This window comes from Salvelinus fontinalis, chromosome 34 (assembly GCF_029448725.1).
Source record: "Salvelinus fontinalis isolate EN_2023a chromosome 34, ASM2944872v1, whole genome shotgun sequence".
In the NCBI taxonomy this organism is placed as follows: domain Eukaryota; kingdom Metazoa; phylum Chordata; class Actinopteri; order Salmoniformes; family Salmonidae; genus Salvelinus; species Salvelinus fontinalis.
In genome coordinates, this window is record NC_074698.1 from 9,825,026 (window position 1) to 9,844,078 (window position 19,053).

General features: G+C 43.5%; 1 protein-coding gene across 3 annotated transcripts in view; it reads right to left on the minus strand.

Annotated features, from left to right (window-relative positions):
- The window catches only part of LOC129833042 (protein tweety homolog 3-like), a 128,685-nt gene that overhangs the window by 99,281 nt on the left and 10,351 nt on the right, over positions 1-19,053 (minus strand). For 2 of the 3 annotated variants that reach the window (XM_055897292.1, XM_055897290.1), the window contains exon 2: positions 13,055-13,224. The exons of the other annotated variant lie outside the window; for it this stretch is intronic. In XM_055897292.1, the coding sequence (XP_055753267.1) occupies positions 13,055-13,224 (170 nt within the window). The remainder of the gene's footprint in view (positions 1-13,054; positions 13,225-19,053) is intronic. 3 annotated transcript variants of the gene reach the window in all.

The following is a 19,053-nucleotide window of genomic DNA, read 5'->3' on the forward strand; positions in this document are numbered from 1 at the left end:
ACAGAGTCCATAGCAACCAAGAGGAACGGGTCAGCAATGCCCAGAGCCCACACCATAGAGCTGACAAAGGCTGCACTGACACAGGACATCAACCCTTGCCCATTCATGGAGGCCGGAGATTATAGGGGGAGCCGTCCTGGATATCAAAGACCTACTGCCTGCCAGCTAGCACTAGACCAGTGGTTCCCAACCAGGAGTACCAGGAGCCCTGGGGGTACTTGGCCTATCCACAGGGGGTCCTTGAGAAGACTCGTGAGACCATAGGTCTACTGGTAAAATGCACATGAGGGGGCACTTCAGGGGTACTCTGGGCAGAGCAAAGTTCAGATGGTGGTACAGTAGCCAAAAAAAGGTTGGAAACCACTGGTCTAGACAGGCATGGCAACCAATGAGCTAACCTATAAACAAGTGGAATCAAATGTATTAGAGGTGGCAATACGCAACGCTGAATCTCTGATACAAGTACCATCTAATTACTTACATAAACATTCCCTATATTAGCTACCTATTAAAAACTACTTCCAGCAGGCCTTTAGAAGTCTGTGTTGTCCTTTAGATTAGAACCCGGTTGAATTTTGCTCAGCAGTGAAACCCAGGAAACTCAGTAGGAACTGAAGACCTGGTGAGAGTGGGACTGTTGCTCAATACATGTGGAGGGTAATCAATTGAATCAACAACAAGAATGATATGAACCTTGTCTAAGGAGTTGTCACTACCTTTAACCTCTTCCCCTTTGGGAAACAAATACCTCACCACCAGGGGTCACTATATCTCTCTCAATTCAATTCGCTTTATCAGCATGACATAAAAATGTACATATTGCCAAAGCTTACTTTGGAGATTTACAATATTAACATAATTAAAATAATAACCAATATTCTCCAATTCCCTCCCATTGTGAGCAGTTCAATAGGCGTCACAATCACTGCCTCCCCGCTGACTGAGAGACAGCCGAGCCAGACAGCCAGCCATCCAGCCCAAACAATAGCCTATTGACCATATGGCCACTCTCAGCTGAACACATGCAAACTGGAGGAGTGTTCTATGTGTACAGCAGCTTGTTAAAGGACAGTCCATCTACAGTTCACACACGTGACATCAGATGGAGGACAGGCTCCATACAGAGAGTCCCTCAGCGCTATAAACTAAAGCAAATAGGCCGACATCATTATAAGGCAGTTGGAGGGACTGTACAAGCAAGATGGAAGGTCTGAGGGCAGTGTATCAAACAGACTGGCTTTTAACATTGTATTGCAGGATTTCAAAGCTTCACTGCCATTACAAACAGTATGTTTAAAGCAGGTAGATTCAGTTGATGTTCTCAGACAGACGTAATCTTCCTAAGGCTATACATGGTTTCTGCAGTCGTAGCAGAGTTCCCATCATTCCTGCAAGGCAGTAAATCTGCCAGGATGATCTGTATAGGGTGTGGGTCTGGGGTAAGGCCAAACAAAGTGTTCCTCTGGCATTGATAAACATCTAGCTTGTTCAGCACCAATGGAGCCAAGACCAGGCCATTGCAGTAGCAGTAACCAAAACCTCAAACATTTCAAAAGAGAAGTTTGAGTGTCATGCATTTAAGGCTGCAGCAATAACTAGGCTACATCAACAGACACTAGGCTTACTCAACATAATGTCTCAGTTGAAATAGAGCATCTTCAAGGACAGATGAGGAGAATATCTCTAAACACAAGAGTCGAACTGAATTCTACGATTCAGCCACAGCGATATCACATTGACGCACCATTAATGACTTATGAAATTGCCATACTCAACATAATGTCTCAGTTGAAGTAGAGAATCTTCAAGGAGAGATGAGGAAAATATCTCTAAACAGAGTCGAACTGAATTCTACGATTCAGCCACAGCGATATCACATTGACACACCATCAATGACTTATGAAATTGCCATGGCAACCACGTTTGAGCAAAGTTAAAGCTGTACAATACGACAATTGCTTCTTTCTCCCGTCCCTGAGGTAGAGACAATCATTATAGACATAAGAGAAGGTAAACTACTTCAGAACAAACCTGGAGAAAGACATTCAATCACCCCTGCATAAAATCTATAGACAAAGTGTCGAAAGCGTTCCACAGGGATGCTGGCCCATGTTGATTCCAATGCTTCCCACAGTTGTGTCAAGTTGGCTGGATGTCCTTTGGGCGGTGGACCATTCGTGATACACACGGGAAACTGTTGAGCGTGAAACACCCAACAGTGTTGCAGTTCTTTACACAAACAGATGCGCCTGGAACCTACTACCATGCCCCCTTCAAAGGCACTTAAATCATTCACCTTCGATGGCAGACATACACAATCCACGTCTCAAATGTCTCAAGGCTTAAAAATCCTTCTTTAACTGGTCTTCTCCCCTTCGTCTACACTGACTGAAGCAGATTTAACAAGTGACAACAATAAGGGATCATAGCTTTCACCTGTACAGTCTAAGTCATGGAAAGTGCAGGTGTTCTTAATGTTTTGTATAATCCGTGTATATTGTGAAGACTAAGCTGATCTAGCCCTCCTACGCTGTCTAGACATCGTGTGAAAAAAACAGACCTCAACGGACCACCCTACCAGTAAGATACATAAAATCAAATGTCCACCCCCCCCATAAAACCAAGCAGTGAATTTGAAGCTCAGATCTTTCCATTTTTAAAAGCAGGTCTGTATAGGCTTAACTCTTCATGCCCGTGACATAACATCCCCAGTCCCTCTCCCCACACACAAGAGCATCTGACGTCAGAGGGGATTAAATCAAATGGCATGCTGACAAGGGAAACACCTCCTGTTAAAATGGGAGCCAGTCCACTCCTCTTCACCCTGCATCCAATGGGTGGATGGGATTGGCCATTTCCTGAACTGCTGCTAGCTAGGGCAATCTCTTCCTCTCATACTCTGAAGGATGGAAAGGTGAGCTGGAGCTATGGGTTTGTGATCAGGGCAAACAAAGCACATCTCCCTCTGGGGACTGGTAAACTGTGGTGGAAACGTCGAACAGGAAACACAGCCAGGGATTAAATACACAGCAACCCCACTAGTTTGTTGGTTCAGTGTTCTCTTCGACCGCCCTGATAGTTTGAGTTTGTAATGTTTACTAGACACAACCGGTTTGTGTCGTGCATATTACACCCCCGTGCCGTTTCACAGAAACGTACAGAGCGTTGTTGTTGCTAGCAGTGATTCAGGACTGCCAAAGCAGCCAGACAACATGACTGTTTAAGTGCTTTCTGTTTAGGTGTTTAAAAAGACAACGCCAGAAATGACATATCTGAGTTCCATCTCCCTGTCATCGACCAGCACAGTGCGTTTACAGCAGGCTGAAGACAAACCAGAGAGATTTTAATCGTCACTCAATGTCAAGCCTAAAAACGGATTTACATGAAAGGCAGTTCTGCTTCCTAGGCTCTTGCCTGGGATTTCCATCATCTTTAATTAGGCAAGCAGCAACAACTCCTTTGATCTCGGCAACCTCAAGTTACGCAGCCAAAACGTAACAGAGTGACAGAGGATGGGCATGTGACTGTGAGGACTCCCTCAAATCATGAGCTTTGTGCAAGACTTCAGTATATAAAAATAAAAAATGCATCAAGATTCTCTCAAGTTTCATGACAGTTGGACCATAAACTTACACTGCCTGTCATTCACGTGGCATTAAACTGAATTGACATACCGCATGCGGCATTTTTACTCACTGCTCTAATCCCACTTTGCCCGCGCTCTCACCACACACACACACACACACAGAGAGACGACGACACAGACGATGAAGACACAGGGAGAGAGTAATTGTCATGCAGCCCACATGCTCATCAAGTCTCCATGCTTTTGTGAGCCGCTCTGCAGTGATTTCAGCTGAATCCAACAACATGGCTCTGAACTGATCCAACTCAGGGGGAGTGAAAGCAGGACTCAGCCCAGTGTTAAAATGGATGTGACAAAAACAGGAAAACTCCACAATTGAGTCAGCAAAGAAGCTCACGCTTGGATTTCACAAGCTCTCCCAAATAAATTAACTCTTTATTGGGGATATGGAAGCTTTTAATGCGTCTCTCTCTTGGGCGTCCTCCATTTGTAAGACATTTTTCAGTTTTCTGTGGGAGTTCTTTGCTCTGCTCTTATGTTGTTCTTCCCTCTCTCATGACCTCTCTGAGACTGCATGCATATACAAGTATCTGGCCTAACAGTCAAACCCCAGAGGATTACTTACATATATATATATATATATATATATATATAATACTATATATATATATATATATATATATATATATATAATACTATATATATATATATATATATATATATATATATAATACTATATATATATATATATATATATATATATATATATATATATATATATATATATATATATATATATATTTATTTAACCTTTATTTAACTAGGCAAGTCAGTTAAGAACAGTTCTTACTTACAATGATGGCCTCTCATCTATACATGAGAGAATAGGCTTTGTTTCCAGGTAGATTTGTAGTGGATTATTTTTTAAGGCTGTGTTTTCACACCTCCACAATGCTGAACAAAAATGGCACAAAGCAGATGGTTGGATTCTTAAAAGGTGTCCTTGAACGCAATACAGAAAACTGACTTATTGCATTTATTTGGGTGGATCCATGAAGAGCCAAGGCCTCTTTTTCCATGTGGTCAACAGGCGAACAGGAAAACACTGACTAAGATCATGAGAAGAAGATATTGGCCCTTTTTAATGTCCTTCCTTCCTTCGTCACTTGCCATGAGGCTATTTTACTCTGCGTTTGTGGCTGCTTTCCTATTTCCGCCTTGATCATATATGTTTGAGCTACAGACAGTGACTGTCTACAGTTTGCTGTCTGTGTGTCCGTCTGTCCGTCCCTAGATGAGCAGAACGACTTCCATTTCAGCGCCTTGAGACTCCTGGCTGGGCCTCTGTGTAGACAATGATGCCAAGATCTGAGAAGTACTAAACAAATAGAGGAAACAGACTCAACTGTTTACTTGTTTGGGTGGCCTGGGGGATGAACCCACAACACAAAGCTCAGGTTTTCTAAATTACATCTGAAGGAGCTGTTTCCTCATCCTCCCAAATCTTTATTGGCAGATTATTAAACACACAACACAAAGTGCATGCCAGTTAAGATTCACTTTGGCTCCACAGCAGGTCTCTGTTACAAAACCACCCACTACTTTGGTTACTGTTCCTATCATTAAAATGGCAGACTGGATTTGTATTGTCCCCCTCCAAAAATGCTTCCATGCATACAGACTAGGGATGGGCATCTGAAATATTTTCACTACTCGAATAACATAATACATATATTTTTTAAATCGGATATCCGGATAGTCGAAATACATGTGCTTTTTTGTGAAACTTCTGTAAAACTCTGCTTGCTGCTGTAGCAGCTGTCAGTGTGTTAGAGACTGCGCTCCCTTTCCTTGTCTACAAGTACTGGAACTCTGGGTCTAAGCTTATAACATATACCCACCTTGAGAGTTATGTCCCGACCCGTTGTTAGCTTTTCATTTAAAGGGGTGGTGGTGGCATCAAACTATTTGATTGAACACTTTATTGGGCACTGCTCGGCCATGCACGCGACAACCTTTACATCAGAACCACCTACCGATTACGGATACAGTCCAACGCGGGACACGTGCTGCTATAACAGGTACAGTCATTGGCAGAGTACTAATCTCTCCCGCTTCTCCTATGTAATGCCCTACAAACGGAACATTAACTGTTTACGTGACGGCGAGCTTCAGATTAAACAACAGTCCGTTACCTTCTCATTAAGGTAACTTCCTTCCGTCATTTCTATTCCTTTGTGCATTGATTAGTAATGTCCCCACTTCACCTGCTAGGCTACATACAGTACGGAGCCTCTGACTGTAGTGCCGCTTTGATTGCCTCACAATAAATCAGATCAAACTTTATTTGTCACATGCGCCGAACACAACAAGTGTAGACTTCACCGTGAAATGCTTACTTACAAGCCCTTAACCAACAGTGCAGTTCAAAAAGTAGACTAAAATAAAAAGTTATAATAAAAAGTAACACAATAAGAATAACTGTAGAGGCTATATACAGGGGGGCACCGGTACCGAGTCAGTGTGCGGGGGTACAGGCTAGTTGAGGTAATTTGTACATTAAGGTGGGGGCGAAGTGACTATGCATAGATAACAAACAGCGAGCAGCAGCAGTGTACAGGGGGTTAAATGTAAATTGTCTGAGGCGGTTTGATTAATTGTTCAGCAGTCTAATTGCTTGGGGGTAGAAGCTTCAACAGAGCCTTTTGGTCCTAGACTTGGCGCTCTGGTACGCTTGCCGTGCGGTAACAGAGAAAACAGTCTAACTTGACTGGAGTCTCTGACAATTTTATGGCCTTACCTCTGACACCACCTATTATATAAGTCCTGGATGGCAGGAAGCTTGGCCTCACTGATGTACTGGGCCGTTCGCACTACCCTCTGTAGCGCCTTACGGTCAGATGATAAGCAGTTGCCATACCAGGCGGTGTTGCAACCGGTCAGGAAGCTCTCGATGGTGCAGCTGTAGAACCTTTTAAGGATCTGGGGACCAATGCCAAATCTTTTCAGTCTCCAGAGGGAGAATAGGTTTTGTTGTGCCCTCTTCACAACTGTCTTGGTATGTTTGGACCATGATAGTTTGTTGGTGATGTGGACACCAAGGAACTTGAAACTCTCGACCCGCTCCACTACAGCCATTAATGTGGGCCTGTTCGGAATGCCCTTTCCCGTAGTCCACGATCAGCTCCTTAGTCTTGCTCACATTGAGGGAGAGGTTGTTGTCCTGGCACCACACTGCCAGTTCTCTGACCTCCTCCCTATAGGCCGTCTCATCGTTGTCAGTGATCAGGCCTACTACCACTGTTGTGTCATCAGCAAACTTAATGATGTTGTTGGAGTTGTTTGGCCACGCAGTCGTGGGTGAACAGGGAATACAGGAGGGGCCCAAGTACACATCCATAAGGGGCCCCAGTGTTAAGGATCAGCGTGGCAGATATGTTGTTGCCTACTTTTACCACCTGGGGGCAGCCCGTTAGGAAGTCCAGGATCCAGTTGCAGAGGGAGGTATTTAGTCCCAGAGTCCTTAAAAAAAAAAGTTTTACCTTTATTTAACTAGCCAAGTCAGTTAAGAACAAATTCTTATTTTCAATGATGGCCTAGTGAGTTAACTGCCTCGTTCAGGGGCAGAACCGATTTTTACCTTGTCAGCTCAGGATTCGAACTTGCAACCTTTCATTTACTAGTCCAACGCTCTAACCACTAGGCTACCTGCCGTCCTTAGCTTAGTGATGAGCTTTGTGGGCACTATGGTGTTGAACGCTGAGCTGAAGTCAATGAACAGCATTCTCACATATGTGTTCCCTTTTTCCAGGTGAGAAAGGGCAGTGTGGAGTGCGATTGAGATTGCATCATCTGTGGATCTGTTGGGTTGGTATGTGAATTGGAGTGGGTCTAGGGTTTCCGAGAGGATGTTGTTGATGTGAGCCATGACCAGCCTTTCAAAGGACTTCATGGCTACTGACGTGAGTGCCACGGGCCAGTAATAATTTAGGCAGGTTACCTTGGGCATAGGGACTATGGTGGTCTGCTTGAAATATGTAGGTATTACAGACTCGGTCAGGGAGAGGTTGAAAATGTCAGTGACACTTGACAGTTGGTCCGCGCATGCTTTGAGTACACGTCCTGGTAATCCGTCTGGCCCCGTGGCTTTGTGAATGTTGACCTTTTTAAAGGTTTTGTTCACATCGACTACCGGTTTACACGCGTGAAATGTGTGAAGGCTACCAGTGTTTCTTTTTTTAATAGGGCACACATCATAAAAACTATATTCAAAAGTTTGTTGTTTTATAAAATGAAGAATGTCAAATGTCACAGTATATACTTGTATGTAGGAATGTCACATCATGGATCATTTTAGTTAATTCAAACAAAGCCTATTCAATGTTAAAATAGGCCTATACATTTTTGCAGCAAAAAATGTACGCTCACAAATAATCAAAAACTAACGTTCGATCGATTAAATCGGGCCCATCCCTAGCACAGACCACATTAATTATACAATAGCATTCAGCACAGAGAGTAGTCTTGCTCAATTCATGATACCTACGCTGCTTATTATGGGTTGTGCTCCTTCCCAATGGGGAGAGACCCTCTCAGCCTGTGAAAGGAGGGCAGGGCGAAGTGAGTTTGATGAATCTCTTCTCCCTACAAGCATAGATGGGAGTCGATAAGACTCCACAGCCGGGAAAAAATATTTTCAGCTGCCTGGGCTTGCAGAGACTTGCATCATGTGGATGGATTCGTTCTCACAGAAGGGCCAGAGAGGCAGGCAGAGAGACTCCAGAAGCTCACTGTTATGGCAGCAGCACGTGCAGACTGTCATTACTCACTGGGGGTTCAGGGAGTCCAGATATTCATCATTCAGATTCAGCCAAAGATGCAATTACAGTTCAGGGAGACGTACCATCCTCCATCTGGTTCACAGCGCCTTGAAACAGAAGGCTGGGAAGTGCCTATCCCACAGACGGATGGAGACTGAGGTGAGAAGACGAAAAACCCTTCATCAGTCATAAATACTGGGCTGTGCCCCAGACACTACAGTGGCCATTCTGGCCAATAGCTTTGTCTTAAGAGATCACATACAAAGGGGCTGCATAATCAAAAAGGAAGGTTTTTCTAGGAATTCTAGGTCCATTATTTTGACAGACAGCACTGTTCATTCACTTATCTGGCACTGCCACTCAGAACATGACCCTTTGTGAGACCCAGGGATTCCAAAGCTTCTCTGTGTGACTGCGGGTGGACTCGCCTGTCGTTCTTCCAGACAGCCGTGTAAATCATTGGTTGGGAGGGACTCTGGAAGGAAGGACTCAGAAACAGACAACAGTTTGGTCTGGTTTCCCACTGTACTAGACACAGAGCTACTCTTTGATAGTGAAAGGGCATATTGTCCTTAGCATTTACCCCAATGTGATACTTTGCCATCCCATTGAAGTATACTGTACAAAAATATAAAACGCAAAATACAACATTTCAAAGATTTTACTAAGTTACAGTTCATAGAAGGAAATCAGTCAATTGAAATAAATAATAATCTATAGATTTCACATGACTTGGCAGAGGCGCAGCCATGGGAGCCATGCTCAGCCAATCAGAATGAGTTTTTCCCCACAAAAGGGCTTTATTACAGACATAAATACTCCTCAGCACGGTACTGACAAATGTTGGAGGTGGCTTGTGGTAGAAAAATGTATATTAAATTCTCCTGCAACAGCTCCATTGGACATTCCTGCAGTCAGCATGCCAATTGCATGCTCTCTCAAAACATGAAACATCTGTGGCATTGTGTTGTGTGACAACACTGCACATTTTAGAGTGGCCTTTTATTGTCCCCAGCACAAGGTGCGCCTGTGTAATGATGCTGTTTAAATCAGCTTCTTGACATGACAAAGGAGAAATGCTCACTAACAGGGATATACACAAATTTGTGCACAATATTAGTGAGAAATAAGCTTTTTGTGCACGTGGAAAATGTCTGGGATCTTGTATAGTATACTATATAGTAGGCATCTAGTGTGATTAGCTCTGCAAGATTGACACTTTTGCAGATTTCTTGGGGTAGCCTAATTCCTGAAAATACACCACCATTTTATTGTCATTCAAGGGGTTCTAACTCCAAACCACCAGAGTACTTGAGTATCCCTCCGCCTGCTTTGAGCCAGTCCTCTGGGTCTTCTTCTGTGTCCTGAGTTGGCCTCTGAGAGAATGTTGCCATGGAAACTACGGCCGGGGCTCATTTGTCACATGATTTCAGTTTGAATGTGGGAAATCCTTTGTTTTCCAGTACATTGCTTGAGGACTACCTGCAGAGATGAGGACTCACAAGCTCACGGCTATCATGTCAATCCCAGAGCATAGGGACGTTGGCATGGTGTTTGGTAAGGAACCAACATTTCAGACAGAGACGCTGAAAACCGCCATGATTCTATGGCAATTTTGACTGCAGTACAGCGCATGAACTTGCATATACCAATGGTGCAAACTAAAGCCGAAATATGGACGGCTGGCCATTAAAACAAGTTGTGGTTCAGTCTACAGCTGTTCAACAGCTGACTTGCCAAGTTAAATAAAGGTTAAATAAAATAAATAAAAATAACAGCTGAGACCCATCACATGACCACAAAAAATGTTCTGTGTAACACTTCACTGTTCATAAGCATACAGATTACGTGGCACAACAATGCCTCTCCAACTTCCTCGCTCCACTTATTCATTGTTCTGTGGCATCAACTTCCTCTAGAAAGAGAATCCATATGTCCTCATCTTCATAACAGCGTCTCTCAGTCAGACAACAACCACTTCATCAGCTTTAAACAAAATCAATACCACTCCCACTATAATTAATTCACGTATTATGTTCATCCAGGTCACAAGAAACTCATTGAGAATCCCAGAGAGACCTGGCTTTTCCTTAATTAGACCTAGTTAGACTAAACATATGTGATTTTTGTTGTACGTTGTATATATATATATACACGTATAATAGTTAGATAACCTAGACTAAGAAAGGAGAGCTAATAGCCTAGACATAAAAAAGAAGCAGTGACTGAGGGTTATTTCATTTGAGGCAGACTGAAGAAACTACCAAGATGGATTTGTGCTTTCAAGCCTTTTAACCCTGTGCACCTCTCATTCTCTGCTTCAGCACATTTTACAGCTGCTAGATTGTTCACATTTTTAAAAACACCAGCTGAGGAAGAGGTTAACACCAGGCACCAAGCGCCCAAGTACCATCCAACAGAGCTCCAATGAAGAATACCACCATCTCACAACAGTAGTTAGACACTAAACCTGCAGCAGCAGCTTTCAGATGCTACACTCATCCACTGCAGACACGTTGTTTGCCTAAACAAAAACAGAATCACTAAGTTTACAGGTCAAAGTTTTGAAGAATTGTGAGGGTCCTGTCTGTCATCCCCAGACTACAACATGCAACCCATGGTTTGTGAAGTCCAATGTCAAATGAAGGTCTGCTCTTGTATCTTCCGTTCAGAAGAGGAGAGGTGTAAACAACAATAAAAGCGGCATCAGTGTGTCAAATACGTCCTGTGTCCATTATGAGTTAGGAGACAGGTCACAGTTCTGCTCTCAGAGCACAGCCACCAGCAGAGTAAACCATCCATCAATTCTAGGGGTCTAACGGTTCACCAAACCCACGGTTCGGTACGTATTGGGGTTTTGGTGTCACGTTTCAGTTTGGTTTTGGTACAGCGGGGAAATTAAATGCTATTCACTATGTGCAGCATTCACAATGTTCCTGGCATTGTCTGTTGTGACAGAATTGTTATGTTGGGCCTCTCAAGTCTCCACTCTGATATGTGAGAGGTGGGAATTGACCTGTTGTGAAGTCGTAAATACCAGCTGGATGCATTCATGTGATTTGAATTCGTTGAGAAACTCCAATTAGCTAACGGCCAACAAGCTGTGTCAACCATAAACTAAATCTACCATGCGTGTAAACAAATCATAAAGTTAAAAAATATATAATAATAGATCGATTTATAAAAATCGATCTATTATTATATATTTTTTTACTTTATGATTTGTTTACACGCATGGTAGATTTAGTTTGTTTTGTTTTGCTGTTGCATTTAATACTCCTCAGCACGGTACTGACAAATGTTGGAGGTGGCTTGTGGTAGAAAAATGTATATTAAATTCTGTTGCTGTTGCTAAATGCTGTTGCATTTAAGGTAATGTCCTTAGTAGGTGATATTAGAGGTCACCATGTGGGAGAAGTGGGTGCTCAGGATGATAGGAGAGTGTCCAACTACTAATTACCAGCTGGAGGGCCGTTCAAGTGGATTTTTCCCAGTATATATAAAATGTACCCTTCCCTCTTGGTTATGAACGCACCGTGATAGTTGCTCGAGCACGTTTACGAGGGGCTGAAACCCCCCATTCTCAACCACCGTGAACGGGCGCATGTCCGGGGCTATAAACCGAAGACGGGAAAAAATGAAACAGTCTACCAATCGCTCTTGTCATTTCTTTGGCCAGGTCAGAATCAGCTGCAAAAGAATGCAGAGGGGAGACGATGTTGTTGTTATTTCTTAGCGTTTCGGTCTTGCTCCGGCATACTGGGGCGTCAACATGAGGTGTTGGCAGCTGCATAGGCTATTCTCCTTGAGCGGAACGACACACTGTTAAGCATTTATCCACAACTCTCTGTCCATCGGCGCTGCAATCTACTGGGAAGCCAAAACGTTCCCAAACTGGAGATTTAAATGATGAATGAAGATCCTCCAATTATGGTTAATCAAACCCACCACACAAAAATAATTCACTTCTGTGCCTCACAAAAGGGCAGATGGATATGCGCCAATTAAAATGTAAATGTTGATTAAAACGTGTGCAAAGCCTCTAGCTGTTTTAACGGAATAGCCTGGAAGGTACTCAAGAGACATAGGAATAGTGTTTGTATTTTGGACTGTAAATATCTTTTATGTATTCATTCGGGTTCACAGTATGGACCGAACCGAGGTCCCTGTACCGAATGGTTCGGTACGAATACATGTACCGTTAAACCCCTAATAAATTCCCTCCAGCAGACTATGCGTGAGGTCTTAAAACCAGTCACATATGACACTGTGGGTGGTGCTCATTCATCTCAGAGCAAGACTGCTGGCAATGTGTTAGATAAAGGCATCAAGGAGATTAAAAAGGCACAAACTGCTCCATCATGCATGAAATACGTTTATGCTTGTGCAGTACATGGCCAATCGAGGTGGTTAAGGGGTGATGGTGAACATGGCTAATCTGAGTAGGTTAAGGGGTGATGGTGAACATGGCTAATCCGAGGAGGTTAAGGGGTGATGGTGAACATGGCTAATCCTTGCATTGTTATTTGCAGTCCCAGGCTTTACATGTTGAAATTAGAGATGGCCCACCTCATTACAGCGAGGCCTGTATTTTGGGTAGTGAACCAATGAGTGATCAGAGCCTTACGTCTTTCCAGGTGGGACTCACCTGCAGACGAGCGTGGCGATGATGACACACCAGGCGGTGCAGCAGCAGTCGGCGTTGGGCTGCTCCTCGCTCTTCTTCCGCCGGCAGCACAGCCAGAAGGAGTAGAAGAGCAGGAAGAGGAGGTCCAGGGCCAGGCAGGCTAGAGCCACGCCTCCCAGCAGCAGGATGGACTGAGGGGGGAACAAGAGGACGAGGAGACGTCATCTCACACACATAATAAACATGGAAAGTTTTGCGGTTATTACACAAACACACAACTGCTGGGGAAAGCTTTCAGAGAGACTATGTAGGATGTAGAGATACAGGAGCCAAGCATCCAGGATCCATTTTGTGGTCCTCAAACTAATTTAGACAAATATATATATTTTTATTGCATAGCTGTTGCCTGTTGGAATGATATTGGGGGGAAAGGGGATACCTAGTCAGTTACACAACGCATTCAACCGAAATGTGTCTTCCGCATTTAACGCAACCCCTCAATCAGAGAGGTGCGGGGGACGTCCACATCATCAGAGCCCGGGGAGCATTTGTTGTTGGGGGTTAACTGCCTTGCTCAAGGGCAGAACGGCAGATTTTCCCACCTTGCCGGCTCGGGGCTTCAAACCAGCAACCTTTTGGTTACTGGCCCAACGCTCTAACCGCTAGGCTATCTTGCACATCCAGTCTGCAAGGAATGAGAAGCTATTTAAAGCAGATATACACTCTGACCACCCAGAAGAGTCACATGGCAATGAGATGGTCTCTCTGATTATTAGCTATGCCCTTTGGCTCGTCAGAGCTCATTTACACCAGATCCCAGTTAACTAAGGGTTATCGTCATAACTTTGAGAATAACGTAGAAGGCAGAGGAGGAAAACCTCAAGCCTCATGAAAACCCCCCATCATGAACAAGCACAAACACACCACCACGAGACGCATCCTCTGACAAAGCCTACTGAAACACATAGAAACCATTTAATCCTAGTCCCGAACGTCATCACACATGAATAATGTGTGTGTTTCCCTGGCCTCATTTTGAAGTTTCACTTAAAGCCAGTTCTCATAATACAGGGGAAGGCCACAATTATTTCAAATCAAGCCCAAATTTCATACAGGATATATCCATTACGATGAATCATACAAACAGAAGTTACTGTAAAGCATATTATGCTCCCAATCTGTCTGCTGTACAGTAACTTCAGTCTTATGATTCATCGTAATGGATATCTCCTGTATGAAATTTGGGCTTGATATCAAATAACTAGATTTTTCTGGACCCAGTGAACTCCTGTTTCCATGTGAGCACTTCAAAATGACTGGAATCTGCTGCCATCGTTTCCCTTGCAACGTGTGCAAAGTACGTCTCACCTACTCTGTGTGGGCATACAGTACGGAGTGCTGGAGAGAGCATTGTGTTGGCTCAGGCCAGACAGCTTGTGACTTTATAGGAAGTGGGGTAAAGAGAGTCAGGGTTCGTGTGAGGAGGCGAAGTACTTCACCAGAGGGAAGAGAGAACTGTCTGGAGTGGAGTGACACAGAAAGTCTTGAGTGACCAGGGCCCTGGGGTGACTGAGGGGAAGGCCACTGTCGTTTGGGCTTAGCACCGCTCACTCGCTCTTTACTGCTGTCAGATGTACATTTGCAGTGATTTGCCCATTGCAATTCTGTATATGATTAAAATGCCCAGATAGCAGTGGTGATTATTTGGCTTCACTACCTCATGGATATCAAGTTGAGAAAAAATGTGCATAGGAAATGGTCTTTCCGATTGTTCTTCTCCACCTTTTCCTGTTGTTGCAACGCCTTAAATGAGAATGAAGCCAGTATTACCGCACGTTCCCTCAACAACAGCTGCTCTGAGCTCCTTTGAGATAGGAAATTATTTCCAAAATGCAACACAGCCCAGCTCCTTTGGGCAAATGCTAAATAAGGATCTAATTTTAGGCGCTGCCTGTGCTCCAATCTTCTGTTCATACGTGCGGACAGTGAAAAGCGAACAAAAAAAACTAAGCATTCTCCCTAAAATGGAACAGTAGATAAAGGGAAATGAAGGCTCTCGAAGTAAATCCATTAAGACTTCTTAACTTTAATGAGTTTTTAGATGCACTTACTTATCGAGCCCATCTCAGGCAAAAATGCAAAGGATATTCACAGAAGCTGGTAACTATCTGTTTTTATAAACTGGGTGGTTTGAGCCCTGAATGCAGATTGGCTGACAGCTGATTGGCAGGCACTCCGCGTTGTGTCGTGCGTAAGAACAGCCATTAGCCGTGGTATATTGGCCATAAACCACACCCCCCTGTGCCTTGCTGCTTAAATGAACACATTATTTTGGATGGTGTTAAATGAGTGTCGGGTTACTGTTTATTATCTATCCAGCTGCCTAGTCACTTCACCCATACGTATATGTACATATCTACCTCAATTACATCGTACCCCATTATCCAGCCAGGTTTTTCTATAATGTCTCTTTTTACTTTCTCTAAGTTGTTGGCAAGGATCCGTATGTAAGCATTTCACTGTTGTTTACGAAGCATGAGACAAATAAAGTTAGATTTGATAATTGTAACCAACTGAGCAGAGCTAGTTAAGAGCTTTATAAAGCATGAATCAACCATTAAGACATGATGTGGTTAAGAGCTTTATAAAGCATGAATCAACCATTAAGACATGATGTGGAGTGTGCTATAAAGGTAAATGAACCTCTCTCACATGTTCTCTTTTCCCGGTTCTGAGATGAGGCTAAAGGGTCAATGTGGAAACTGCCAACTGGTTTAAAAGTAAGGCAAAAGTGAACAGGAAACGGAAAGCTGCAACTGAGCAGGAATGCAGCTAAAACAAGCCAATCTGGGAGCACGGCCAGTATCAATTAAGATATGACTGCTCCCCTGACTTAGCCTAATGTCGAAAGAATAGCAAGAGCTGGTCTTCTCTATTGGCAGTGTAGCCTTCAACTTGGAGTGTAAACTCAAATCAGCAAGACAATTTATGTAGGAGGACACTTTATTCACCCACAGGTAGTGTGGATCAAAATGATAGGCTGCAAGGTAGATGTCATATGGTCTGGGATCAGATCTTACGATATAGAGCGTTGATGTGAAAAGGCACACATCTGCTGAACCTTGGAACGTGCGTGTGTTTCAGAGAGCGAGAGAGAGAGAGATTTATTTTCCCTTTTGTACTTTAACCATTTGTACATCGTTACAACACTGTATATATACATAGTATGACATTTGTAATGTCTTTATTATTTTGGAACTTCTGTGAGTGTAATGTTTACTATTCATTTTAATTGTTTATTTCACTTTTGTATATTATACTACTTCACTTGCTTTGGCAATGTTAACATATGTTTCCCATGACAATGAAGCCCCTTGAATAGAATTTTTTCTTTTACCTTTATTTAAAGAGGCAAGTCAGTTAAGAACAAGCTCTTATTTCCAATGACGGCCTAGGAACAGCAGAACGACAGATTTTTACCTTGTCAGCTCGGGGATTCGATCTGGCAACCTTACGGGTACTAGTCCAACGCTCTAACCACTAGGCTAGAAAGAATAAGGTGAAGAAGAGAGAGCGCGAGCAAGCGAACATGCCAGGTGTTTAAGTAATGAAAAGGCGTGTCAGTGAGTGAACTAACAAACTGAATAGCTTAAGTGAACCAGCTTAGGCTCAATATGATCAAACAGAAACAGCATAACACCTATTATCAAATGCATCTCACGGCCTGATGACATGTTAAGTATTGTGCTAGAGAAACGGGTCTATTGCTGAGTACTGTAGGTCCAGCACCAGTCCCATACTTCAGCCTGCAGCACATAGGGAGAGAGCAGGCACTTCATATGTAGTTCACACAGGCCTCTCGCTCATGTTTGTATTCCTGTGGGGGAAATACAGGTTGGGAGTTCATTGTAATTACACAGATTTCGATCCAGACAGTTTCTCTTCCCCTAGTAGTCGCATATATTAAACAGGAAAATACCGGCACTCTGGTTCTCCAAACAGATGCATTTTTCAGTAAGATCAGCCTAATGGGCTGCCCCTGGGCTCTTGGTGAATAGAGGCCTCTCCATTGAAGGGCTTTATTGAGATGGTTTCCCCACCCTGGAGAAACAATATCTGAACTCAAATTACAGTGTCTCACAGAGCTCCCTCTCCTGGGCAGCCATCTGTGCAATACACTGTGCAAACATTTTAAAATACTACATATGCTGAAATGCAAGTACGGAAAATTCATGCAGTGAGTGGTTAAATAAATGGAAAATAGGCAATGTCACTGTCTGACTAAGTGAAGCTCAAAGGGGCTGGAGAGGAGCCGTACCATCCTGTGAACAGGATGCTGGCATTGTTTCAACCCCTTCTCAGCTTCCCAGCTTCTGATCCAAGACGATGGGAATTCAATGCTGACTAATAATGACCTTCTTCAATTTAAGTCCTTCTCTACCTTTTAGTCATGATTTCTTTCATTTTCACTCCCCATTGTCAAGAAAAGGAAATGGTTCTTGTTTTATGGTGCGATTCAAATTTCAGGAATGGGAGTTCTGTTTTTCACATACCGGTTGTCAAAAGAGCAAATCGTGGTCCATATGTGTTCCATTAAAAGGGCACTTAAGTATGGCTTTGAATTAGACACATTGCCATGAAAGAAAAGCAGACCAAAAACACAAGACAAGAAGGGAAGAGAGGAAGTAACACATGCTGACTCAACTGTCCACTTTGTCCTTTACAATCAGGTTTCACTTCCAGGTCAAATTCCCCACATTCAAAATGAACTGCTTGATGACCATACGCAGACGGATGCCGTGACAAACAGCCCGTTTCCTGTAACAGCTAGGAGTCTTGTGTCACACCAGGCGAACACGCTGACATAGCACACAGGCGAACAAACAGATTAGCACGCTGTTGCCCTTTTCCGCTTCCTGTGCATCAAGGCACATCATTAGATGACACTATGTAAAGACAAAGTAAATGGATAAACACAATTTCATTTTTGGCTCATGCAAACACTTCACCACACCAGGGACATAAAAATAGTTTCTCTCGTACATCTATATCTCACTGTGCTATTGGCAGTGTGGATGTCAACATACTTGCCCTAACCAACGTAGCCTACATTAAAAAATGTATTTATGGCCAAGTATGGTCTAAATCTAAAGGATATATATTTCCCCACTCCTCAGGCTAGCCCGAGCTCTCTCCTGGTTCTCTGACCCAGGTAGGAGGCTGAAACCATGCTGGCCCTGTCTACTCTCCTCACCCCAGTCTGCCCACACCCAAACAAACCCATCTCCAGTTCCACTCCCCTCCATCACAATAGACTTCCTCTCTTCTTCCACCTCGCAAACCTTGGCTCTGGTCCACAACTTGCAAAAGCTGCCTCTTGACAACCCCCTCCATGCTGCCCTTTTGACAAGAAGGAATTTGTCAGACAGCCAACTTCACTCGTTTCTCACTATTGCCAAAACTCCTTTATAAAGCACCAATGAAGAAAGTGGATGACTGTCTGTCATCATTAAGACATCATTGGATATCAGAATGAAAGGTGTGATTACTGTATGTATGCCTCAGGACAAATGTTGCATCTCCTTTGTGGGCCAAATCAGAGGTTAAGGGGAGAAATGGCGTACTTGGCAACATAGGCCTACTCAATTTGTGGAAACTTGAAGCGGGGGTAAAACAAATCCTAGCTTTTGTCGTACCCTGTCGACAGACTGGCAATTATCTCTCATTTTGAAATCCACTTCAAAAGAGAAATGGGAAAAAGTTCACTGATCAGCGCATCAAGGTCACAGTGGATTTTACTTCAGGGAGGGTTGAGTGAAACCCTCAACTAAATGAGCTGAGAATATCCATTAATTCTGACTCTGAACAAGTGCCATGCTGCAGAGTGCAGGAGGGGTTCTCCCCTACCCAATCTTCAGCTGTGCAGCTTGCTTGCACTGGGCTGCTGCACTCACTCATCTTCTACGACACACTCATTGGCTTAACCTCTAAATCTATGGTAGTGGAACTTGGTGATGGGC